The following is a 27,829-nucleotide window of genomic DNA, read 5'->3' on the forward strand; positions in this document are numbered from 1 at the left end:
TACACATTTTTGTATGGAAATGACTTAAAAGGAAAATGATTCTTTCATATGATTAAACAAATGTTTATAACCACAGAAGAACATTTTATGAAAAATTTTAGATTTCAAGCTTATCAAGTATTCTCTTAAATTAAGACAGCCATCCCGGCACGGGATTTTAACACTACAAAGCTGTGTTAGGCTGCCTTAAAAAAATTAATCGCTCTACATACCAAACAATTACTCTACAAAAACTGATGAAACTTCTTGGAACTCCTTCATTTGAAGTTTAGACACAAAAATTCTATGAAGGTAAATTCTAGTTGCTTTTTACTTTACAATAAAGAATCAAACAAGGAAATCCAAAAAAATTTTAAGAAATACGTGAAGTCTTCAATGTATTTCAGAGGTGAACAAAGTTTAAATATTAGCTACATTAACAATATCAGAAGGTTTGAAATGTAAGAGTCATCACTGCAACAGTACTAGGAATGCACTGCCCTTAGGAAAAAAAAGTCATAGAATGGTTTGGGTTGGAAGGGACCTTTAACAGTCATCTAGTCCACCCCCCCTGCAATGAGCAGGGACATCTTCAACTAGATCAGGTTGCTCAGAGGCCTGTCCAACGTGACCTTGAATGCTTCCAGGCATGGGGCATCTACCACCTCTCTGGGCAACCTGCACCAGTGTTTCACCACCCTCATTGTAAAAAAACATCTCCTTTATGTCTAGTCTAAATCTCCCCTCTTAATAGTTTAATCTATCCTCTTAATAGTTTAAAACCATTACCCCTTGTCATATTACATGTCATAATAATATATTCCACTAATCTTTTAAAGGCTAATCACCAACAGATTTTTAGAAGATAATGCAAGTAGTATTTAAGGAAATCTTTTACTTACTCTGCCCCGTTCAACTTGAGTCGTTAACATTACAACCATAGACGAACCTTGTTCCCAAGTCATCTGCCAAAAATCAGGACAAGTGTTCGGTAATGGACCTTGACAAGCAATGTACTGGTTTATTATTGTGGAAGAAGGGATTTCCATCTACGAGAAGACGAAGTCATTATTTTAAGTCTTACAGCAAGTGTAAGTCAGACATCAGACATTTAGTGTTTAGTAACCAATACATTAAAAACGCATCAACTATATTAATTCTATTTATTATGAGTTAGTAAATAAAGATTTGCACAGATAAAAATTCTTCGAAGTGTTTCACATGCAAAATTATTACAAAGATCCAAGTACAATTCACATATTAACTGACAGTTACGTAGTTGCTATGATCAAGATTAATGGTTGGACAAAAAATGATAGAGCAATTGGAAAATAATTCAGGTGCAAACATTTCATGCTCTGCAGGTTTCTGACGCTAGCTTTTAAAATACTGATCTTGGAATTTAATCTCTTGGTTTTTTGTTCCTGAGAAGTGGCTGTAATTTTGTTGTTACTGACAATGAGGCGGGGGGCAGATGTAAAAGAAAGTGCTGCCAGATTAAACTTTACTGATGATGAACACTACTGCCGCATTAGGAAACAGAAAAGAAGAATGGATCCCACAAGTAGAGAGCTAACTTCTTTAAGTATTTTTTCTTTTTCTTAGTTTCATTTATGAAAATACCTGCCACAAAGCATTAGCAAATAAGTACATACATACAGTAAATTTCAAACCATCTGACTATAGGTTTTATCAGCCATTCTAGTCTGAACTAGATTTATAAAAAAAATTTTAGATCAAATTTGCCATTGAAAAATTGCAAAATTACTTAATGTCAGAAGCTCTTTTGAAAAATACTACTCACGTTTATATAATTTGCATTGATGTAATCTTCATTACTTTTTAAAATAACCCGTGTAGCATCATCTGAAAAATTTTTTAGAAAGACGTTACTTATTTACTAACCACAGTAAAATACTTTTAGAACACATATACAAACACACATACTTACAAGGCGAAATGTCTCTGTATCTATTTTTGGAAATGTTTTGAGGTAATCTGGCACACGACATTGTCATTCCAGGCTTTTTCCTATACAATTGCTAAAAGAAAAGACTGACGGTCAGACCATAATAGATGCAAAAGACCCATCTGTATATTATTTGCCTAGAGGTACTTTTTAGAATATAAACTACTGAGCAACAGTAGCTTCAACACATATGAAAATACTTTTCAAAAGATAGTACTATGAATTTAGTGACGCTGTGGGATCACTGAAAATAATCAAGACATCGTCACAATTTTTTAAAGACAAACAATGTTAAATTTCAAGCTTCCATAAGAACACTGACCCAGAGAAAAGTCAAAATTGTATACTGGTAAGGGAATTGACTGATGCTGACATTCCACACAGTGATTTGGGGCAAGCAGATTGTGTTGTGTATAGGCATCTACCTCCATTACAGTTGTTTCACTCTTTTTTTTTCTCCCCCAGATGTCCTTCCATATTTCAGTTACTATAGAGCAAATCCTGGGCTACCTCATGCTTTTCCTGCACAAAATCACAAAATCGTGAGAGGTTCTTGCCCCCTCATGCCTTAGCCACGCATTGCTACAACCCTTGTGCTGCAAACAGTAGCAGTGAAATTATTCAGGTTCAATAAAAAGCACTTTAAAACCTTTTAAACATTGAACCTGTTTGGGAGACTGAAAATGTATGGTTAAGGAGAGATTTTAAATCACTTTGAGAAAATCTTTTCTTTCCATATATAAAAGTAAATTTTACCAAAGTTCTTAAAGAATGGTATATATTTTATAAATATATGTTGTAATACATAATGCTAGGTCTCCATGTGGTGAGGAATTCACAGAAATCAAAACTGCTGTGTTTTACAAACCTACTGCTTCCTGCTTTAAGTCACTTGGGCTCATGCATTAAATATGGAATATATCATCAAGGCCCAAGTTAGTGCTAAAGAAAGACTACAGCTATCGGCAGCTTTGAACCCCACAGGAAGTGCACTGCTCTTTTTAAATACGTCATAAAAAAATCAACTGTTTATAGAAGACATTGTTGTATTAACCCTTAAGATTAGGGTTGTAACCCTTAAAATTAGGTTTTGTATTGTGTTTGCGTGGCAAGGTTTTGGTAGCTGTGGGGGTTGCAGGGCTGGCTTCTGCGAGAAGTTGCTAGAAGCTTCCCCTGTGTCTGATCCAGACCCACCGCTGGCCAAGTCCAAGCCCATCAGCGATGATGGCAGCGCCTCTGGGATAACATAGTTAAAAAGGGGGAAAAAAAATGGCACACAGGATTTGTAGACAGAGAGAAGTGTGAGAATATGCAAGAAAAACAGCCCTGCAGACCCCCAAGTCAGAGCAGCAGGAGGGGCAGGAGGGCTCCAGGCCCCGGAGCAGAGGTTCCCCGGCAGCCCCGGGGGAAGCCCACAGGGAGGCCAGCTGTGCCCCTGCGGCCATGGAGCTCCACGGGGGAGCAGATCTGCACCCGCACCCGGGGAGGGCCCCACGCTGGAGCAGGGGGATGCCCGAAGGAGACTGTGACCCCATGGGCAGCCCACGCTGGAGCCGGCTGCTGGCAGGACCTGTGGCCCTGTGGGGAGAGGAGCCTACACTTGGAGCAGGTTTGCAGGCAGGACTTGTGACCCACGGGGGACCCAGGCTGGAGCAGCCTGTCCCTGAAGGATGGCACCCTGTGGAGGGACCCAGGCTGGAGCAGTTTGTGAAGAACTGCAGCCCGTGGGAAGGACTCATGTTGGAGAAGTCCATGGAGGACTGTCTCCCGTGGGAGGGACCCCACACTGGAGCAGGGGAGGAGTGTGAGGAGTCCTCCCCCTGAGGAGGCAGGAGCGTCAGAAACAACTTGTGATGAACTGACCACAACCTCCATTCCTCATCCCTCTGTGCTGCTCAGGGGTGGGGGAGACATTAGGGAAATCGGGAGCAGAGCTGAGGCCGGGAAGAAGGGAGGGGTCTGTTTTGCCCATGACAGTAATTGCTGACTGATCTGTCCCTGGCCTTATCTCAACCCACAAGCTTCTGGTTATATTTTCTCTCCCCTGTCCAGCTGAGGATGGGGAGTGATAGAGCAGCTTTGGTGGGCACCTGTTGTCTAGCGAAGGTCAACCCACCACAGGGTTGTATTTTCCATTGGTAATTTTACCTTCCCTGAGATTGTCCATAAAATGCCAACAGCTCAGCTGTCATTCAGTTTCTACAGCAACTTAGATATGGAATGAAGGTCTGAGTATAGAACACGTGTTTTGGTATACATTTTTCAGTCTTCATCTCTATGAAAGTATTTTATTGCAATAGGTCCCTGATAACCACAAGAAGTTCTAAGTAATTAATAAAGCTACTTAAACACTAAAAACTAGTCTTAGGATTATTCTATCCCATAAGTATGCACATACAATACAGGACTGGATTTTTTTTTTGTTATTTTTATTTTGACAGTGTAAGACAATTGTTTTGCTAGAAGACGCTAACTCTACTGAAATTTCACAGAAATCTGCTCTGCTTAAAGTAACTACTGTCACAAAAGACTTGGAACTTGCACACAGCTACAGGCGACACAGTACTCACATCAAACTGAGCCAAAACAGTTCCAGTGATAAGCCCCTCTGCTAGCTGAATCATGGATTCCCTCAGAGCATTATCATCTTGATGGACACCATCAAGTGGAGATTTCTCAGGGATGTACTGGAAGTCAGGCTCGCTCTCCAGCTTCTCTTCCACAACATCATAGACAGCTATAACAAATAAAGGTATGAACACTGTGAACATGCTGTTTGGCAAGTAAAGTTAACAAAGTCATTTGTTTAAAACAGCAAAAATGACAAGTGTAGAAATTTTTCTCCTGTAGAAAAATCCACATTTATTAACACACTGATTTTAGTTCCCATCAGCAAGAACAAGTAGCCTTCACTGATCAGTATAATCCATGAAAACACTATTGTGTTTTTTTTATAGTAATTTTAAGTGAAAGCACACCGACTGCTAGAATTTTGATGAAAACTCATGTTACACCCTGCCTTGTCTGATGTAACTCCCTCATCTCTGATTCTCACGTCATGCCTCTAAAGTCATCATAGTTGCATTTACATTTTTACTTTTAATTAACTTTGACCTGATTTTAGGCTTCAGTAATTAGGGCGAGATGTGCAGACCATCTGAGAAAATGGCATTAATACATGCCATTATAATGCTATGAATGCTGTATGTGTGCACTGCCTGTAAATGAACTGAAAAATAATATGCATCTTCTCCTATACATAGCAGAGACATATGCTGTTCAAAAGTCTGTTTTTAAATGATGTTCCATAACCATGAAGGAGGAAACTGGCACCTCCTCACTTCTACAATTGAAATGTTTTTATCCAGAATACAAAGATAATCAACACACAAAGGGAAACTGTTTTAGTAAATTTGTAAACAAAGCTAACATTTTTATCTGAAAGAGAAAGTAAGCACACAAAACCTGCAAGAGAACTTCACACAGAATGAGAGCACAAGTAAGTGGGGAGTGTAAATAAATTAATAAAGGAAAAAAATTTTGTGATGTGGCTGAAGTATTTTGTGGTACTGAAGTACTAAAGTAATTTCAATTATTCCAATTAAGCATCATTATTTTTCATTTTGCTTTTTCCTCTGCAACCGTATTATAATTTGGATATGCAGCAGAATTAAATCCAGTGACCATCTGCTGGCAATACTCAAACAGCGTGCTTCCTGAATATATTGCACAAGCTGTTATTTAAGACTGCATTTTTGCACTTTCTTCTACCAAGCCTCCTCAAGTTGAAATGTTACCAGTCATTCTGGATTGTTTTAAAAGCATAGGGAAGGATTTTGTATGTATTGACCTCCAAAGTCATCCAAACACTGGATGTTTGGTGAGGGGTTTTTTGTTGGCATTTGGGTTTTGTTATTTCCCTGGGGGCATAACAGCAACCTCAGAAACTGCATTCAATATCCATATAGCTTTCTGGACATTTTCATCAATGAGATAAAGAGCTAATTTCAATTTTGTTCTCAAAAATATTTGATCTCTGACTTCCATATTAATTTTCAACACTTAGTTATGCACAGCTCCTTAGAGTATGGGATCAATCAGGATTTGTACAATACACTGTGTTGTTGCAATTCCTTTTCAAGGAAGGGAGTTCTTTCTTACAAAAACGTTAAGCATTCTATCTCAGGACACAAAATAGAGGTTAGAAAATGAAAGCAAGGTGTGGATGATGAGGTACAACTCACCATTGGGTCGAACTAGGAGCACAAGTTCCCCTGAGTGTCTCTCACAACTAGCTTTAATAAACATCACAACTTGATCATGGGTGTGTTCTGCTATATCCCTCCCATTAATCAGTACAACCTGGTCCCCTTCATTCAAACGAGGGACACAGAGATCAGCCTGCAAGGTGTGAGAGGGGGAAAAACAAAGTCTGTAAAACAAGTCATTTCCAATTTCTCACCTTAAAATAGCTACCTCATGTAACTATACTTAAGGACTTGAATCCCAACAGCCTAGTTGCTATGGTTGCTGCATTGTATTCAAATGATAAATTTTAAGTGTTACACAATATGTAAGACAGTGCCGTTCACATGAACAAATCAATTTGCAACTGGGAGGTGACTGTCATTGTAACATGTCTTCTGGCAGCTGTTACTCCACTCCTCTAGTTGAAGTAGAAAGCTCGTCTGTTTGAATCACATTTTGTATTAGGAAATTATAAAGCAGGATGTTCTTATCTTTGAAGGGAAGGGAGTAACATGGCAACACCTTGTCCAAATCAATTTCACAGGCGTAAATGCTTCAGGTGTGAAATATCACAACTGTAATGACAAGAGTAAGACAAGGACCCAAGACAATGCACAAATCCCAGGAATCCCAGAGAGGAATCAGGTAGTAATTATAACCACAGTCTAAACATCATTGCGGAAAAGAAAGAGCACATGCCACCACCAAATACCTTCTCCTTAGAAAGTGGATGGTTAAAGCATTCAGACAAAATTATTTAATTATTAAATATTTCAGAAACAGTAATTAACAGGGACAAGAACAACACTCCTGGCAAGCATTTTAATAGTTTCAAATAGTCAAAGAAGGGAAAGCTGTACTTCTTAAGTGTACTCTAAAAGGTATACACAGAGCTGACTCCAGACAGCTGAACACCAGGTCAGTATTTTTCGCATTCAACTGACAAAATATTGTGCCTAGTTTGAAGACACTATCGATAATCACTAAACACCAGTAACAACAGACAAATCGGACCTGATGAATGATTCATGTCTGATTTTAATCTAAATCGTGGCTTTATTCAACTACATCTGTCACTTAGAGAGATTTGCTATTTTAGTTATTTTTAATATACTAAAAGACTCTTTCAATATGTAATTTACATGAAATTATATGAATGCCTATATTTTTAAAAAGTAATAAAGTAAATGTATTTTTAGGATGACACAGCTCAAGAAATAGTGCATACTGAACACCTGTAACGCCCTGTAATTTTCAGGAATTAAATTTTGTTTCAGTAAGAAAAAAATATTTTTGAGGATTGAGATATGTTACATGGCGTAAGCAAATTCTTACTGCACATAATTTGCTTCGTTAGGATAATGTTATATAACAATCTAATTTTCATAAGCAACTATGAAATATATCATTTACAGTTTTGAATACATATTTCAAGATACACAGATATTGCTACCAAGTTTGTTTTTTTGATAACTTACAGGTGTTCCTGGAGCTACCCTGGACACTATTACCGGCATCTTCTGGTCGTACCCACCCTTTAAAAACAAATTAAATTAGTGATACGTGACAAACGTCAGGAAATAATCTTAATAGACGTGAAAGGAATAGATGTACTGTTACCTTTACGTTGAAGCCAAATCTTCCATTTTCATCTGGTTTCATTCTGATCATAACAAGATTGTCATGAGGGACACCACCATTGGGCTAGTAAACAAAAATTACATTAATATATATTTTGTTCAGTTAGACCTTGAAAATACTGTATGTAATAAAAATTTGGGGGAGAAGAGGAAAGTACCAGTGTAAGATACGTTAATGAGAAGGAAGGGTGCGTACGAAGCCTGATCATGTGCAAATCATTTTAGCCTATGTTCACTGGCACAGGAGACAAGACTTGCGTTCCTGGGCAGAATGAACAGCAGCCAAGTGCTCACCTGCAGCGTTTGGCAACTTTTGTGCCATTGCATTCCCCAGACAAAAAGGGAATAATAATTTCCTGCTTTAACAGGCTATTTTGAGCAGCAGTTTGTAATGAAAAACCTGAAGAGAGCACTGTATATCATCATTAACCTGTCTGACTGAAGGGACTCCTGGCCACACCTGTTCTCAAAAATTTCTGGACATCCTCAGACTGGATACTTGGGGACTGCAGATGGAGTAAAAAGTTGTCACTCCTATACCTGTCCTACTACCTTTCTAAATAGACTCTCTATACATATAACCAACGAAGGAATTTCAATAGTTAAATGAAATCAAAATGGTGAAGAGTTTCCCTTAAGATATTTGAGATAGAGCAGCAGAAGAGACTTCAGTGCTGCAGGAACCTGAACTACATTTTGTTCAGAAAAGCAGCTGGGGGAGAGGGGGGCTGGGCGGGAGAAAGAAAACCCACCTTCCAAATTCTAAATTTACAATTTCACAAAGTTTCAGAGCCATGCTGTGCTCCTTCTTTTCTAATACCCAAAATAAAAAGCTATCAGCTGATCAAATTAGATCTTCAATAAATGTGGCCCACTGGACCACAGCAAACAATCACATTGACAATGCACAGAGAAAAAAAGAATCTCATTCTCATGCAGCTGTGTTGGTTTTGCAGAACTAAAAGGAGTTAAAAAACAACTGAAAGCTTTTCTTTGTCAATTTGGTAAAGATAACTGAATAGAGAGTAGAAAATCCTGATGAGTAAAATAGCGTTATCTTTCAAAACAGAACAGTACTTTAATATGACTCAGGTAAACACTGACATTAGACAAAGCTGTTAATTCTCCTATTATTTAAAGCAAATTTTTTTACAACATTCCCAAAATGCTCATAAATTTACCAGTTTTACTGTTGCATGTTTTATTAAAACCCCAGCTATGAAATTAAATATGGGTTTTAAGGGAATCTTAACTTTGTAAGGAGGCCTGAGAACACTGTGGGCTTAAGAGTTCAGAATGCAAATAAAAATAAACCAAAGGCATTTCTAAAATATCAATTTTGGGAACTGACTCATAATTTTGAATGTCTGAAGTTGGCAAAACTGTTTATAAGTATTTGCTACATCTGGATGCTAAACAGTTTTCCCATCCCGCAAAACATTTCTCATCCCACATCAGTATAAAACCAAGAACCATTTGAACACTTCTGGAAGAACAAAAATCAAATGGTTAGTGAGATCTCAGCTCAGTCAGAAAACAATCACCTGACTAGCTTACTCATCTAGCACATGCTTAAGTGTAGAAAAAGAACTTTTACTCAGATTTGTACATTTGTTGTCACAGGTCCATTGGCAGAGTCTCTTGGAAATTCTGATGAGAAATGCATCCACAGATTCAAGAAGCCTCTTCTGACAAAACTGCTCTAGAAGCTGGTAGGAACTTCTAGTTTCAGCTTTTTGATAAAAGCTAGATTAAACATCAGTGGTAGTATCTGCAATGTCTTCTTTAAAATTGATGGTAAATGACTGCTCAAAGAGCTTAGTTAGAAATTTCTGCATGTGCTGAAAAGCTAATGTTCAAAATGTTTGCATATCCATCCCAATGCAGTCATTTGATGACAACTGACAAAGGACTACTTCAGTAGGTGGAACAAATAGTGGGAGCTAGCAAAGAGACAGTATGTATAGCAGAAATGCTGCAGTGTAAGGCACAAACACAAGCAACTCTCTGAAATGCATCAGCACCAAGCTCAGGAAAAGCAGGACTATCATTCTTGAAAACAAGCAGAATGGTTAAGCTGGATCCAAAAAACTTACTGTGGACTTTTCAGGTGATGCAGGAACATCAAATGTTTCATTAATATGGTTATCCAGTTCTTGCTGTGAGTGTGAATGATGAATTTGGTTCCAACTGTTCTTTTTAAATTGTTTGGGTGGTAACGCAGGAGGCTGCCCATCTATAGGAGTCTCTTGAGATCTAAATACCAAAATAGAAGTATGAAGTGGAACGATCATGAGATACTGACAGTTCTATCAGCGTTCCAAATAAGTGAAAATGCTACAAGAAACGCAAGAGTTTGAGAGCTGAATATCTGTATGTATTTTTAGAATCTCAAAAATGTACACTGGTGGAATATATTGGAAGGGTATGTTTGGACATGTTACTGCTTTTTTTTTTTGACAAGCAACTGTACACAGAACCAGTAAGTTCATCTTTTATACATCATTTTTTTAAAATGGTTTTAGCAGTCTTAACCCACTTTATATTGGAATATTATAAAATTCACTGTATTTATACTCTGCACTCTTGCTAAAAAAAATTATTTCTTAGATATCACTTAATATGCTTTCCTCAGTAAGAAAATCAATTAGTTCACATCTTAAATTAATGCCTGCAATTTAGATCTTAAAAACAGACACAAGAAGCATAATAAAGCGCTCCCACACTAGTTTTTGGTTTTTAATCTGAAAATAGGAGGAGTGCAAGTTGAAGAAAACTCAACTGTCCCCCTGCACTTATTTGAAAAGCCCACTGGAGATGGTAGTGTTAATTTTAAATTTTCAACTTAAAAGTACACGTATACATTTCAAGAGAACTTTGTTTCCCCCATCCCTCTGAACATAGTCCCCCCTGAAACATGCGCGGCATTGAGACATTTGTAAAAATGGCATTCATCGCATGCATTTTTTAGTTGAGATATAACACCATTACTGAAGATGAAATAGCAGAAAGTTCTATTTCTGTTTTAGATCCGCAAGCACTCTGCTGCAGATTAATAAAAATGTTCTCTGTGTTTATGTGTAATTTCCTTTATTAGTCCTTTTGGAATAAAAGCTTAACTGTATAATTTGTATTACATAAATATATGATTCATTTTTCATTATATGCCTTTATATTTAAGAATTAAGAACAACATTTTGAGGGGCCCAAAAGGCCACTTAGCACATAGTTCCCATTAACTTTGTTTGAATGCCAGTTTCTAAATACCAGTGAGGATACATGCCTTCCTCCCCAGGAACCACATTAAAAGGTATGATTAAGTGATTTAACAACTTATGGCAACAGCCCACTAATACTAGTGGCAAATCCAAAAACCACCAAGAATGAAGTTACAGGTTACAGCTAAATCTAAAGAGAACGCTACAACCAAAAATGGGTGCCTCCATCCTTTCTTTCACCCACACCCATGGCCCCCTCCTTGAAGCACTTCGGTGCTCCTCCCTTGGCTAAGGCAGCTTACCCAGCAAGCAAAGATAGTTGACTCTTTGGACAAGCCTGGGTAGCTCTCCGGTGGTTCAACAAGGTGAACTGGTTCATCACAAGGTTGACCACCATGCAGGGAGGGAAGTATGCTCCCAGAAGCTAGAAATAGGCCACCACCCCTTTCGTTATCAGCAAGCTGTAGTGGTAACTCATAGCATAACATCCCTCTAAAAAGCACGGGTAACCACGTGAGTAGCCCTACTGCATTTATCTGGTCTAGCCACAGTAAATTGTTAGCAGCGCAAGACTCTCATTACGAGACAGCATAACATTTCAAGTTGCTGCAAGTTAGAAAACCTAAGGCACATATCAAATTCCATACCGTATAATTTGTTTCTATGGAATTAAAGAAAGGCAGATCCCAGATACATGTTTTCAAATAAAAACAAAAAATCAGTTCACACTTGTCTACAGTGATTTCAAATAAAGGATGAACCTCTTTCAAAAAGCATGAAAATTGCATGGGAAATGGAACACTGAAAACCCACAAGTTTTCCATTTCAGTTTTTAAAAATTTAGTCAATTTTCTTGGAAAACAAAATATTTATTTTTTTCAATGCAATTGAAAAGACCCTAGCAATGTTTTTTCTGTATGTTTTTGCTTAATTTCAACTTTCTGAAAATATTTTTTTTCATGCAGTGTTAAAAGAAAAAAAGTACTAATTATTCAGTATCTGATGTCTGAAGAATCTCATGTTCAAAACACACCAGGGAATAAAAATAATATTTCTTAACACTTTTCAATGCAAGTGACAGTACAAAAAGAGCATATCATCCTTATATTTTCTTTTTCAGGATAAGCTGCTTTTCTAAATTCATTTTTGCAGAGAAAGAGAAAAATATGATTGCCAACATTTGCAAAATGAATTTTTCAAGGCAGCTATAAATTATTTAGACATTGATGTACAAAGGTCACCCAGAGCTTTTTAACTGCCTATGTATTCATTCATTCAAGTCTGGCCGGCACAGATTATTCAGTCCTTTAAGTGAAGGGCAACATAGTTATGTATTTTCCTGCAAACAATTACTCCTGAGAGTTTTAAACTGAATGAAAAAGGAATAGAAAACATGGAGTAGAGACACAGAAGAAGTCATTCCAATAAAAGTAAAAGATGGGCTCTTATGTTTTACTAGATGTCTGTACATACATGTCAACAAACACAAATAAATTCCTATCAAACATACAAACTTATAGAAAAGATTTGAAAAGTTACTTAAATGAGCGTTTTAGAAGCAGCAATGCAAGTACTGCAATATATTAGCATAATGAGTTGTGAGAACTAACAATCAAGCCTTGGGCAAAAACTTCATTGCTTTATATTTGCCCAGTCAGCTTTGAATTTCCTTATGAATGCTTAGACAATGGCAGTGAAAGCAGCCTATTTTGCAGGCAAAGCAGCTCTCTATTACTGCATTCAGCAATTTACATAAGAATAAAATAACACACAAACCCCAGCACTGACAAGCTTTGGCTATTTTTGTTACAGATAATCTGGTCTGACCTTTTAATATATTAAGCAAAAGTTTCATACACACCCCCATAAATTTATTAAACTAAGCACATATCACATGCTTTTGGAATTTAAGGTGATAATTACCTCAGGGAACTACAATCAGAAATCTCTCAATTTAGTATGGAATTAAAGATTGTATTAGCTAAGCTGTAATATCCTTCTAAACTGCACTGAAACTCTCTGCTATGTTGACTCCAAACTCCAAGAGGTCACTAAGCTTATTGCCTGTCAGGTTAGCCCCTCTGACTTTCTTACATATGTAAATTTAATCAATAAATCAAAACTCCCAACAAATTAGCAGATGGGACTACTCAAATCTTTTAACTCACAAAGATCAAACTGTTTAAGAAATAGCTTTTTGGACTGTAAAACAGTATCATTTTAAATTATACAGCTAATATGAACTTCATGACTACTACATTCTTTCATAAATCTCAAATCTTGAATCAATAACATCACCTGAAGCTTCTAGGAGATCCTAATGGGGCTCATGTATTTTTGACAGTCAACATCCTCATTCTTAAAAATATCTTATGCTAGATATTTATACTGGGAGATTAAATTCCACTTTTAAGCTTCCAACAAGGGAAAAAAAAACAAAAATAAAACACAAAACTCAGTGATGGAAGAGCAACAGTTCTTCTGCTTGGGCATAAAAAGTGCAAAATCATGAAAAAGAACAGCCATAGTTGCATAACTAATTTACAAAACCACTTCCTCTCTTTTTAAGACTCATTTCTATGGTGACTTACGCAAGAAATCAGGCATTAAAATAAACAAATCCCAAGGACGGTCAGGAACATCTTTTACAACTTAAGTTAGAGTAAAGGCATATGAATAAAAGAGAATATTTAAGAACTGTGCTTACTTCACTGTATCACTCTACCATTCAGTAAGTGTTTCTCCTAACTGTCTTCAGTTGGAAGTCTTGGAAGAGAAGGAACCTGACCCTGTGTGGCCTTTGTACAGCAAAATCCTAATATGAGAAAAGACTCACAAGTGTTCCAGTTTTGAGACTCCCTTGCTATGTGAATAGGTTAAAAAAAGCCCGCCAAAAAAAGAGAATTTTATATTATTAGGCAAAATTACTGGTTTATAACTCTGAAAGCTAAATAACTAGCTGATGGTCAAGTTATAACTATTGTACCCTATGATAAAAAGCATCTTGTGTTATTTTACAAAACTTTAAAAATTTTGTATTCTATTTCCCTCTGCAAAGTTACACACAGTTGTTAAAACTGAAAGTACAGTCCAAGCAAGGTTTTAAAATGGTGTTCAAATACCTTCCCAGAGTAATTTTTCCTGAGACACACAATTTGTTTATGAACATGTAATTATGTATATGCTATTTTGTAGTTTTCAAATGGTTTTGAAACCATTTGCACAATTTCCTTGCTAACAGAGACTATACAAAATTATGAGGGCAAGTTTAGCATTACATGTGTAACCACATATAAAAAGGTACAACGGCAGTGTTAGTAAGGTGTATGTTGTGCACCCTTTTTTCCCCCCAATTAATCTGTACTCTGGCCACAAGTTATCGAGTATTTCATATCTTCGAATAATTTGATGTTTTTTTGTTTGGACTTCTGGACTTGATACACAATAGTAGTTTTTATTTTTCCCACCACAGCATAGTAAACTTACAGTATCAGAAGAATATTCATCATAACAGAAAAAAAGCCTTATAGTGCTATCTGAAAAAAATAAAAGATATACTCTGTAACAATACACAAAACATACTAGGAACCCCAGAATGCTGGGGGGCTAAAAAGGTATTGTGGCTAGGTAATTTGTAAAGCTCACTCATACTTCTGTGCCTTGACAAAAAGCAAAATTTCCAACCTCATGGGAATTAAAAACTTCTATCACAAAAGAACATACTTCAGTTCCATGAAAAAACATAACTTTCGCTTCCACATCCAGACACTGATGGTCACATCACAGCAAACCCACATTTTGGGTGGCTGGGTAGGGAAGGTATTATAATTCTGCACCAGGAACATGTCAGAAAATTAAATAATACAGAAGTAAAGACCTATAAGATCTATGCTAATACTCCCTAAACACCAGCTACCTTTTTAGTAGATTTTCTGGTTCCCCAACTCAAGCATTTAGCACTACATTCTTAATGGCAAAGAATTCTGTCTTCATAAGTCCTGCATGCTACCACACAGTAACAACCAAGAGGACTTACGGCGATGATTCCAGTATGATGCTATTAGCCTGGGTGGAAGATGGAGATCTGTGATTTACAAACACTTCACTTGGGGAAGCGTGAACTACATGGTCCACTAAATGTCCAACTGATGAGGGTCGTAACCGGGCTCCTTCTTGAGTGAAGGCAGAGTTGCGACTACGAGGGAAAGCATAGCAGTGCAATGTGAGAAGAATATTATTATTAATCTACGTTTCTACCACCACTAAAAAGGAATGCTAAAATAATTATTTCCTCTCAGTGCATGCATATGTTCATATACATATTTTTAATAATTTAAGGTTTCAAAAATCACTGAAACAATTTAGCCCCTGCATCTTCTCCAAGAAGAATCATAACTTTGCACTGAGAGTCTTATCATTCCTGTGACCCAAAATTTTCACATTTGAAAACTAGCATAGTGACAGAGGCAACTTCCCTAAAATGCTTTAAGTTACATTATGTTATGCTATAAGCATCATTATTACACACTTTTTACAATAAATTTTAAATGCTACAGATATTTACAACAGCAGCCTTTTGAATAATATGCTGCAATGCCAACGAATCTTAAAACCTTCTGGTTTATGCAATACAAAATTGGATAATACGGATTCTTAAGCCAGTTTCAGCTCACTGAGAAAATTGGTTATTTTCCAGAAGAAATTGGGCATGATTTTTCACTAAGTATAAACACAAACCAGAAAGCTCTATCATGTGAAAAGAGTAAGCTCTGAAAGGAAATGCAGAAAAATTGAGGGGAATATACCTGTGAGGATTTATGATTAAGTAATTTCCCCCAATGTTTTAACTAATGGTATTAACCAGAATCCATTATTTCTAAAATACCACACGTTTTATTATCAGTTCTTTTCTTAGCCAAATGAATAATTTAGTTTTAACTCAAGCTCTCAAATTTAGGGTAGCATGCTACATCTTACACTTTGTATATGTTGAGTGAGAAGCACCTAAAATTCACCCCCAAATAGTTTCTCTTATCTGGAGCTAAATGTTCCAGAGAACCACTCAACGCATAATTTGCGAAGTTACTTGTCTCTACAATGCATTAACCCTTTTATTATACAAGTAATTCACTCATGTTAGAGGCAGACAGTCACTTCTAGGTTGACAAGAGTCGATGCTACTTACTGATTTGGGGTTCCAGGTGGAGACCGTGATGGTAGGCTCTGTGTTTCCAACCTATCATCAGACAGTGAGTTCCTACTCACTACTTCCCAGTCCATCCCACTCATTAATTTCCGCGCCAAGGGTTTACTGGGGGATCTAGAAGAAGAAAGTGAAATGACTAACCAAAAATTACAGGAGGTAAGAACAAAATTACATAAAATTCACCACAATGAAACTGTGGATGTTCTATCATAGGAAACAAAATTATATGGATGAAAGAAAATGTAATAATGCAAATCTATATTTACACTGGCAGTTCTGTATTTTCTCAATATATTGTACTTCATTTTCTGTACTTTGTATAAGAACATCAATGAAATACAGTCATTAAATACTGCTGGCTGGGAGGGAGACAGTCAAGAAGGAAAAGGGTCCCACTAAACCTCACCAGGCATTAGAAATGCCTCAAAGAGAATCTGACTCCAACAGAATAGTCAGAGAGGTCTGAACTTAAAAATGAAAAAACCCAACAAAACCAAAACCAAACCTCTAAGTACCACAACTATTCAGCCATCTCAGGAAAAAATAAAGCAGTGGAAACATCAGCCCAAAAAAACTCCCAAAGACTTTGAAGAACTGAAAGTGGGTAATCATCAACATAGCAACAGAGCTGCTGGGTTTTGTTTACTCATCAGGGATTTCCATCAAGGTGACATGGTTTCTTCCAGTACATGTTTTGTCACCTGTAAGGCAGATGCACTCATCCTATTTAAACTTCTTTGTGGGTAACCAAGCTTCATTTGGTTTTGTGCCAGAAATGTCCTTTAGGTTAAAGGTCATTATCGCCAGTGTTCTTATACAGAAGGAATTGTACTTTCTACTCGTTGCCCTTTCTCAATATTGAGGAAACTTTTTCTTCTCATTCTCCAGTCATCCCAGGATACCTACAACCCCCTTCTGCTGCTTTCGCTTATTTCTTAAACACAAATGAGACCATACTTGCAATCTCTCATGAAACAGTATATTTCCCTTTTATACTGGAAATCATCAAATGAATCATCCAAGAACTGTGGTTGCTTTTTTCTTAGCACCACACAGAATGGTTCAGTCATCCCGCAACTAAACATACCCAGACTTCTGCTGTTTATTGTTTTAAACTGAAAATTCTTTAGCCAACAACAAAAATTCTTTTAAACAATCCTTAAATATATGTCTTGTGTGTTTTGTGTTACCAGTTTTTCTTTACTTCTACTACTTTGATGGTGCTATATATCATTCAAATTTCTCCTCTATCACTAGCCAGTCCTCTCTTGTTCCAGCAATACCTCAATTTCCTAAGTCTTTTGTGCCATGACAATTTCATTCCCTTCATATTCTTTCACTATTCTGTACTCTCTAGCTTTGCACAGTGAGGTGACAACGTATTATCATATCAGTGTAACTCCTCCATTTTTTCCATAGCTCCATAGACCCGCATTCACAAAATAACTTCGACCTTTGCTCTCCTCGGGACACATCGTAGCTGTTCTTGATCTTTGTATCATCATCACCTTACTGATTTACTGAAAGCGCAAGTCCAGGAATAAGGAACTTAGAGAAATTAAGGAACTACCCACACACCAATTACAGCCTTCTGAAAATGAGAACCTGAGTTACCAATAAATTTTTCTTCTCACAGAACTTAAAACTCAATGCAAGCCACCACCTTAAGCAGACTGTCCTCAATATTATCAAAAAAGTCTACGACAATAACCAAGTGTCATATTGAATAATCTATCTTCACATGCGGAAATACATAAATTCTATTAATGTCAAGAGTGTTTGTTTGATACTAAAGGAGTGGTGTGCGGAGGACTTATTTTTGGTTTTACAACCCCAAGCAGTTCTGAACATGTATTGCAGACTGCTTTGCTGCTCTAAAGGCTTAGCGAATAACAGCTGACAAATTTCAGACAGTTAAGCAAGATGGGCTGTTCGAAATACTACTCTTTTGGGTCTTATTCCACTTGGGAAAAGAAAAATCTAATGGTATATTGATATTTGAACACAGGGAAAATATAAATTATTTAATTCCTGAGGAAAAACATATCTGGTTTCTTAGCATATATTCCAAGTAGTATTAACTTGATTCAAAAGAAATGGGCTTGATATCATATCAGTTAAACCAACATTTCAATTTCTGTAATTTGCTTCAAATGTGAGCAACTCAAACCACTTACATATCTTTTATTCACAAATATAGCAAATTTGACCAGTTCTGAACAGGTAAAATAACAAGAAACCAGCAGAACTGAAATGCAGGTCTAATCTTCTCCATTTATTATTCATTTACTCATCAAAGCTATCACTAGCTAGCCTTTGCTGACTCTTCCAGCCAACAGATTAGCGTCAAGAGGTGGATTCTACTAACCAAAGAATGGACGGAGGGAAAAAAGCAGAGCAACCCAATATACCCAATGCTAGATTAGGTAAATACAGGACTGCAGATACAGTATTTTCTGACAGACATGTAAAGGCAGCTATTGAACCTTATTTACCTTCAGTGAAAAAGCAACAAGTAGGCTATAGGAAAGTTGGTGGTTTGTTTTGTTGTTATGTTTTGTGTTTTTGGTGTTTTTTTTTTTTTAAAAAAGTGCAACAACAGTGAAAGGGCACTATCCTTGCCTGTATAAAACAAACTAAATTACAAAGAGACACACAAAATATACAGGGAGGGAACAAAACAAGTTTTTTAAAAATTAAATTCTTGATTGCTTCAAAAAAAGCCACCACATTGTATCCTAAGTCACATTTTTGAAAACTTCCTCAATCTATGCAACAAATGAACATAACTCTATAAATGAGAAGCATCACTTTCTTCCCTATCAAAAAAATCCAATGTTAAGAAAACTCACCTTTTACTGTGGATAGGGTCTGATCTTTCAGAAATAATACCTTACTACCATGATAAACAGCTGCAACGTTTATCAGCAAAGATTCGTTTCAATTATTTTATTAACAGCTTTAACCTCAGAGTCCCACCCACTCATGTTTGTTGCCTCTATTTCCTGTCTTTGCAGAAATTTCAAAGAAAAAATTACCACACTGCAGCACCGAACTTCTCAGTGCTGTGGTTTTTTGATGCTAGTTCTCCTGCTAACACTTCTAAATCTAACAATAAGTTATTTTTTTATTAACTTTTAAGATATGTTGTGAAATATGCCCGCAGGTTTCTCCTGTATCACTAATTCCTTACAATAGTCAAATAACTCAGGCCGGGGGGTGGGGGCAAGGGGGAGAATAATCTGTAAAAACCTTTTGAAATGCTTTGATAAATTTTGAAATTCTAAATTCCATGTTTGTCTGCTCAGTCTGCATGCTTCTGTTGCACCCCAGCACAGGGCACTGCTAGTTAACAGAATAAACTCTTTTTCAGATTTAATTTTTGGTGTATCTGCAGACATTCCTAAAAAACTTGATGTCCCTATCTATCTGAGTAGAGACAGAGACCAAAAACTTTTCCTGCCCCCCAAATCAAGAATAGTCTTACAAACTGCAATACTGCATCAAATAAAATAAATTTTAAAAAAAGAAAGATTAGCAGGGATGATATTACATAATGCAACTAAAAAAAAGCATGACAAATCATATTAGCTCAAGTTACAGTACAGAAAAGCTTTTGAAGCCAGAATTTGTTTTGCATCCCACAGCTGAAATGCTAAATTCCCACAGGAGCTTGGAAAGAAAGAAGGTATTGTTTGGCAATACAGGTGGGAATCTTTTAAATAATTTCAGTCCCAAAAAGAAATATAACCTGGAGCCACAGCCTTTTTTTGCATTTTGACAAGGAGTACAGGGAATGCATTTCTCAGCAAAACTGGTGACTACTGCTTCAGGCCGAGAGACTGAAACTGTATACAAAGCTGCAGATACACCACAAATGACACACACAGTTTAAAGCAACTGAAGAATTATTTAGTTAATTTGAATAAATGCATGGCTGAAGCAAGACTGGATTTTTCGAAACAGAGATTGCAACGTAGTGTTAGGGAGTTTGCAAATACAAATGACTGAGATACCCACTCGCTATCATGCAACGCACATAAACTATATTCTCTCAGCTCTAGTACACACCATCAGAACTGAACAGAATTACAGTATTTTGCAAGGACTCTAAGAGACAAGAGTGCTGTAAGAAATCTCTTCAGTTCATGACTTAAACTTTTTTCACTTTTGTTATCTACTTTCACTTTTAATATGGTCCTGGGAATTCTTTCGGGCTTTCTTCGGTTGTGAATATCCTACAACAAATGAGGCCAAGAGAACAGCTGTAATGAAGATTAAAAAAAAAAAAATCTAAGCTGCAGCAACAATCTTCTAAATGCTAAAGTTCATGCTGCATGAAGATTAATAAAACAGCATCTAAAAATGTATAAAATTTATTACAGACTACCTCCTTCACAGTAATAGATTCCCTTTTTTTCGATTAATTTTTGAATGTTTTTATGATTTGGAAGGAAAAAATAATCCATGAATACTACATCAGCTAATTTTAAAGTAAAAACCTGAGGACAAACAGCTAAGCCTGCTAATTGGAGGCTGCTTGTTTTATTCAAATGGCTGTTAAAGAAATTTTATTTCCATGTCTTGTGCTCTACATCTATGTTTCACTCAGCGTGCAAAGGCTAGATGATCATTACTTGTGGCAATCACCATTTCCCAACTTAGAACAAAGAGATTATTCAATTAACATCTCAGTGTAATTATCAAGTGTTATTTTCTTACAATTAAATTATTTAAAAGTTTGCTTAGACAGTATTAGCTCAAATAAGGCAGTTTCTAGTTAGATATTGAAGAAAAACAGAGTGTAAATCTGGATAGCTCTAGAGAAAAAGAAAACTAAAACCATCTTTTTTTAACTGATCTTGAATAAATCTTCTGGTGTGGTAATAATAAAAGCAACAGTCATTATTTAAATTTATGTGTCCACTTAATTCTCAAGACAGACCTGACTGTAATGCTAGCATGCTCCTGGTTTCATAGCAAAAGGCAACCAATACCCAGCAGAACTTTCAAAAGCAACCGAAATGAGCCAGCTGCTTGACAGCTTAAAAAGCTGTTCAAGAACATGATGACTTTGAGAAAAACACACTGAGAAAGGCAGGTTCCAGGAACAAAAATCATATTATACCTGTAAAACCTTAAAATGCAAAATTTATCCTTCATATGAATACAAAAGGGTTAACATCTACTCAGTATTTCAACTGGAAACATAAGTGTTTAGAAGACAAGGAATTAAATATAATGTTCTTAGATTAGGCTTCTTGAACCATGTGGTGTTCTAGAAATGTCTTATATTTCAAGTTCTGTCACCCTTGAAAATACTACTGAAAGTCTTTATAAAAAATAAATTTAAAGTTTTGCACACTGTGATGGGGAGGACAGAGAAAGAAACAAGTGATCTATTAAAAGCCTTTCGAGGTGCATTTGTTACAATATGCCATTAATTTCAGTTTACTAAGGTACACATATATGCCTCAGATATTTATCAGTCATCAACATTACTAAATGACTCAAAAGGTGAGGATGAATGCTTAATCTAAAAGCAACAGTGGAAAATAAAATTACTCAGGACAGAAGAGCCAAGTATTTTATTTAACTAAAAAAAGCCAAAAAGACTTGAGAAAGCGTCAGAGCAATTCTAGCCATGGCTTTCAATTTTATAGAGAGTGTATATTACTAAATACAAGGGACCCCAGCACCACTTGTTTGGTTTTGACTCAAAGGGAAGACTGCCATCTACTGAATAAGAGTTCTAAAATGATAAATATACTCCTCAAAACCAATTATCAACTCTCCTCCACCCTACTTACTTGTGGGGAATTGCCAAGTTGAGAGTGCAACAAGAAAAATAGCTTTTAACTGATTCATAACTGTCATTTAAATAAAAAAAACTCAGTTGTCACAGTGTTGAGTCTTCTGAGCACTAAAAAAGTTGCCCCAAGTAAAAATGTAACCAGATTCCCAAAGTAAGTTAAATAGAATTAAAAAAAAAAAAAGCACACAGAACAAATTGGTCTTATAAAAATCTACCTGTTGAACAAACATGTCACAGCACTTATGCCCTCAAATCCTTGTAATATGGTGCTGGGTGTCTATGGTGTGCCCAGCTGAAAACTCAAATTATATTATTTTGCACTGGGGGAAAGAAGAGAGAAGGGGGAGTGGGGGAACAGGAAATCAAGGCAGAATTCACCAATGCTCTGAAAAACAGTGTTTGCAAGTACTTGAGAAAGGTTGCCGGCCTTGTTCATAAAAGTCTGCGAGCATAAATTTGAACTCCAGAGTTCCTTAAGGGGAAACTATGCTAAAAGATATTCACCATCTCAGTAAAAATATAAGCATAAAAAAAGCATGGAGCATGCTCCCTGCTCCTAAGGATTCTTTCTCTCAATGATCAGAGCAGATTGCCAAATGGATGCAGCAGCAGTTTTACCTTTGAATACTGTATCATAATTTCTGAATGAAGAACTATATCTATCTCTTGACTGTTTTCTTGTAATCACTAAACCCCTCAAGTGTCTGAAACACAATTAAGTAATAGATTCTACGATTAGCCAACTACTCTGTGACAGAATACCTTTCAGAAACAGTTCACTCGCAGGCAAATTTTTCATAGTAAATTACTTCATTGGGACTATAGTGATAAAGCTGTTCTCGTCGGGTCAGACATTCACAGTACCTTATTCTAAAGGAAGTACGTACAGTTGTAGGTTGTTATCAGTGATAAAACATACCAAATAACTCAGTATTTTAATGGAATAAAGAGACCATTCTTCTCCATAAAGACAGGGCTAGTACATGTAACAACAAACTGCACAGATGGATGGCAATTCTGAATTTTGAAAATATATAAAGTGGGAAATATTAAAGAATACCCTTATTAACTTTTCCATCATAAGATTCTCCCCCATTTCTGGCTGCCCCAAAGAGACACTCTCCCATATTAAAATTAAACTCCTTAATAGATTTAAGTGAAGCCATCAGCAACAGTCAACAACAGTTGCTCTTTATTTTCCATTTTTGCAAATAGAAAACAATGATCCCGTAACATCTTAAAAGATACAAACAGAAGACTTACTGATCCTGCACAAATGTAAATTGCTTACCTTGCAAATACCCTGTCTTTGTTTGCTCTTTCTTTACCATACTGCACAGACTGGACCTCTGTTCTCCCGCTGGAAAACAAAACAAAACCAAACCAAACCACTAAATGCAACAAACTTAGAGTAACAATTTCTTGCTTGAAATTGAACCATCTCAACAACAACAACAAAAAATTCTATTTTCAGTCATGCTTAAGCAATTGCACTAGCTTCAGTACAGTGTAAGTTTAGACAGCATTTGGGTAAGTGTAGGTTTTCTTCCCCATTAGAGTTCAGCTGTAACAAAGACCCATTAATTTCAAGGATAAAATAAAGCTTTCTCTTCTTATCCAAAGCAATAAGAAAGTTCTGCTTGGATCTTTGGATAACAGTTAACAGTATAATCTTTCATGTCATAGCCACAATCAAAAGCTACAGCATCTCCTCTGTACTCCTCCTAAACTATTCCCTGTGTTGCTAATAGCTTAGCTGCTACTTAGTTCAGCAAAACATGATGAAGAAATTGGATGACAAGCACATCAGGATTGTATTCTTCTATGCAACTTGTCAAAAGCAAGATTAGAACTTGCTGACTTTTCAGGTAAGACCAGATGTCTTGTGTCAAATCAAAGATTCTATATTGATAATTATATTTCATAATTATAGGAAATATTATTTCATAATTTATGTTTTTTAAAAAAATTAGTGCCTATCAGCAGTTAGGAATTGGTGGCAAAATACCAGCAAAACTCTCTCTTGCAGCTACTTCCCCATTTATAACTTCATACCAAGGCAGAGAGTCAGAGGATACCTGTCCTAAAAGAAAACTGATACTTAAACCTCTGCTCTTTTTTGTCCCTTACAGGGACATTTACACTATGAAATCAAAGAATAATTAGCTATTTTCATATTCATATTACCGAACTGCTGGATGTGTGAAGGCTGGAGAAATGGGCTAACTGGAATCTCATGAAATCCAGTGAAGGGAAATGTAAAGACCTGCACCTGCAGTGCTGTGTCAAGTTCTAGGGCCACAGAGACAACTAAGTCTGGAGCAGCTGACATATGAGGAGAGGCTGAGAGCGGTGGGACCTGTCCACCCTCAGGGGGATGAAATGAGTGCATATAAATACCTAAAGGGAGAAGTAAAAAAAGACAGCCAGACTCTTCTCAAGGGACTCCAGAGACAGGACAAGAGGCAATGGGCACTAATTGAAATACAAGATATCCTAGTTAAACAGAGAGAGAAAAGACGACAACAACAACAAAACTCCACAAAACAAAAAGCTTTTTTACTGTGAAGGTGGTCAACCACTGGATCAGGTTGCTCAGTGATGGGGCAGAGTCTCCATCATTGGAGACATTCAAAACCTGGCAGGACACAGTCCTAGGCAACCTGCTGTAGTGGACCCTGTTTGAACAGGGCATCGGACTAGGCAAGTGTCCAGAGCTGCCATCCAACTTCTGCCACACTGCAATTCTAAGAAATCTCTTTTCAAACCTGCTGCATGCTAACTTCCTGGAGTTATATATTTTTAACTCTGACAAGCATTAAGCCATCTATACTCTCCTCTATTCCTTTCCAATAACTCTAATGTATTTGCCTTTCTCTAACTGCTACTAATAATTGATGTAACATTTTCAGAGAACTAACTACAAAGCTCTAAGACAGTAATAGCTTATTTATAACTGATGTTCCTCCTCTTTTCTCTCCCTGTGTATATTATTTCACGTTTTTTGGACACGGAACTTGATCCACCATTTTATTGCCTGCTCACCCATCATTGCAACACACCACCGAAACTTTCTACAGTCAACTTCAGCTTTTACTACAAAAACCTGCATCATTTCAGTGGTAACTTCCCTTTGTTGCGAAGAAGGGACCTACTTGTTTCCCCTCTGGTTAAAACAGTTGCTAATATACAATAAAACTCTCCCTGTTTTGGCAGTTTAACTTCTTTAATGTGTATTTGGTGAGGAATATCATTAGAACCACTTTGAAAATCCAAGGACAGTGTACAGAAGTCAGATTTTCTCTTCAGCAGTCGTCTTGAACTCTCCTGTAAGCTTTTTTTTTTTAAATACCTTGCTTTCAAATTTTCTGCACTAGAACCTTTTAGTCCAATGGAAATAATAGATTACATAACACACTTAATAGTTCAACAATTTCATGTCTCTGATTTCTTTCAGAACTGGAGATAATTCTGTCTAGCCCTAGCAGTTTAGTATTTTATTCGTTCCTTTTAATCATAGAAATGTTGGAGAGAAGTCTGTAGTGCAATCTCCTGCTAACACTAGGTCATGTCTGTCCATGGCTTTGTCTAGCCAAGTTTTGAGAGCCTCCAAAAATAGGGATCCCACAACCTCTCTGGGTAACTTGTTCCAGTAATGCACTATCCTCCTAGAAAAAGAAAAAAACAAAATACTTTCCTAAAGTCCACCTAGAATCTTCAAGGCAAAATTTGTGGCTGGTGCCCTTTGTTCTGTCACCTGCCACTACCAGCACAAGGTTGACTCCATCATTTCTGAAACTGCCCTTGAAATAGCTTTAGGCTTGCTACTAAATTCCCCTTTAGCTTCCTCTTCACCAGATTAAACAAGCCCAGTGCCCTTAACCTCTCCTTGTGTGCCACTATTATGCTGCCTCTAAACAATCTCTCAAACTACTTGCAGAAATGCTAGCCTTTTGGCTGCCTCATTAACTTCAATGACCTTCTTCATTTTGATAAGAGTTTCCCTTTTCATCTTACATTAACGTAAGTTGAATGTCATCATCGAAGAGCTATTCTGTAATAGTAACCACAATGATTCAAATTCAAAATCTTTACAGAAATGAAAAACCTCCCTCAAATTCACCACAGTGACATTGAACCAAGTCTGAAACACTGTTCAGGATCACAGAATGCTGTTCCTCAAATGGATGCTGTGAATGCTGGTCAAAAAAACAGATGGTATAAAAGTTTAGCCTCTGAATTACTTTCTTCTTTATACATTTATGCAATTCACAAGTGTAACAGAAAGAGTCTGTTAAAGTGTCTTCTAGCTTTTCATCATCTGCCTATGTCACAGACACTGTTGCCATTCTAGACAGATGATTAGTAGTAGCTCCATTATTCTCTACTTCATGCACGATTTAAACCACCAGCATTCTGCATTACTTGTAGAGACAGTTAACTCAGTTACTTAACCGAGACTTTTTTTTTTTTTAATAAAAAGCACAAAACACTTTAAAAACCAACATCACACACTGCATCATTAGAACAGAAGTTATACTTGGGAATTACAGTTTTTCCACAGTCATTCTTTGCACGTCCAAGCTTTCTGCTTATTATGTCAAGTTCATCCTCAAAAGTTATGGATGTAATTTCATCCTTATTTTCTAAACTTCTGGTTTTGGTGCAGAACATGTATGGTTTTTTTCATCACTTGCCTCTTTGTATGCATCTAGCTTAAGTGGGCTTTACTTGTACAAGCTTCTTTTCATTGATTTCTGTTTGATCTTTATTTAGGTCTGTTTTGTTGCTGTTGCTGCACACAAGATCTGAGATCCATCAGTTTTCAAAAACACCAGGCCAAAAACTTTGAAGTTCTGAGACAACATTTTTAAGATAAACATAACCCAGCAGGTAAGCAGGCGAACAAATGCAGCCTGTGAGGCAATCTCAGAGTACTAGCTCAATAACAACTGATAACAATGCAATAATTACATTTCTAAGATATCCTAGAAAAATACTGTCAACATTTGACACTTAGGTCAACAGGGGAGGGGAACAGTTGCAGGATTCAAAAGCCACTTGAATTATGGCACCTTTTCATATAAATTCTAAATAATTTCCTACATTTATTGATGAGTTGCCTGTTCTCTTACATTCTTTCCCATATATTTCAAATATACTTACCAGTACCGGAACTTGGAACCCAAAGTGAAATAATGTGCAAAAAAGTTCTTCTGAGGGGGGAGTGGTCTGTCCAAACGGAAGAACGTGTGGTGTTCAACACAAGCTTTCCACAAATTCTTACATGCTCGGTAATTCACCATATTGAATCCCAGTAACGTTTCTCTAGATTCATGCTAAAAATGAGAAAAATTTATTTCAGAAAGAAATTATTCCCAGTTACTTCTGAAATTAAGATAAATACTGTTAGCTTTGTGAGGTTTTTTTATTATGGTTTTTGAATCAGTTATCTATTTTTACGTTAACATTATATAGTATAAACTCTTTTAAAATACATCAAAGTTTTCTTTAAAGGATTTTTTTTTCTTTTTTTTAAATGAGCCTGCTCAAACTGGCTGTTTAGTGATACTGAAACAAGTATAGATGGGAAGAAACAGTCCCAAAAGTTAGGACCCAAACTACACTAAAAAATTTCTATGGTTCAAGAACTCAAAGGCAACATGCCTCTCTGTTTCAAGATTACTACAGTTAAGGTGAGGAACTGTCATGCACACATGCCAGTGTGAGACTGGGAACAGATCTTGATCTCAA

At 36.6% G+C, this 27,829-nt stretch overlaps 1 protein-coding gene across 1 annotated transcript in view; it reads right to left on the reverse strand.

The window, feature by feature from the left end:
* The window catches only part of PTPN4 (protein tyrosine phosphatase, non-receptor type 4 (megakaryocyte)), a gene marked incomplete at its 5' end in the record, with an annotated part of 43,485 nt that overhangs the window by 9,691 nt on the left and 5,965 nt on the right, over positions 1 to 27,829 (reverse strand). The window contains 12 exons of the mRNA XM_010283517.1: positions 882 to 1,028; positions 1,784 to 1,845; positions 1,931 to 2,021; positions 4,519 to 4,685; positions 6,193 to 6,349; positions 7,675 to 7,731; positions 7,817 to 7,900; positions 9,933 to 10,092; positions 15,091 to 15,249; positions 16,240 to 16,374; positions 23,367 to 23,435; positions 27,242 to 27,414. Of these exons, the coding sequence (XP_010281819.1) occupies positions 882 to 1,028; positions 1,784 to 1,845; positions 1,931 to 2,021; positions 4,519 to 4,685; positions 6,193 to 6,349; positions 7,675 to 7,731; positions 7,817 to 7,900; positions 9,933 to 10,092; positions 15,091 to 15,249; positions 16,240 to 16,374; positions 23,367 to 23,435; positions 27,242 to 27,414 (1,461 nt within the window). The remainder of the gene's footprint in view (positions 1 to 881; positions 1,029 to 1,783; positions 1,846 to 1,930; positions 2,022 to 4,518; positions 4,686 to 6,192; positions 6,350 to 7,674; positions 7,732 to 7,816; positions 7,901 to 9,932; positions 10,093 to 15,090; positions 15,250 to 16,239; positions 16,375 to 23,366; positions 23,436 to 27,241; positions 27,415 to 27,829) is intronic.

The sequence above is a fragment of the Phaethon lepturus genome, unplaced genomic scaffold (genome assembly GCF_000687285.1).
Source record: "Phaethon lepturus isolate BGI_N335 unplaced genomic scaffold, ASM68728v1 scaffold15410, whole genome shotgun sequence".
Lineage (NCBI taxonomy): Eukaryota > Metazoa > Chordata > Aves > Phaethontiformes > Phaethontidae > Phaethon > Phaethon lepturus.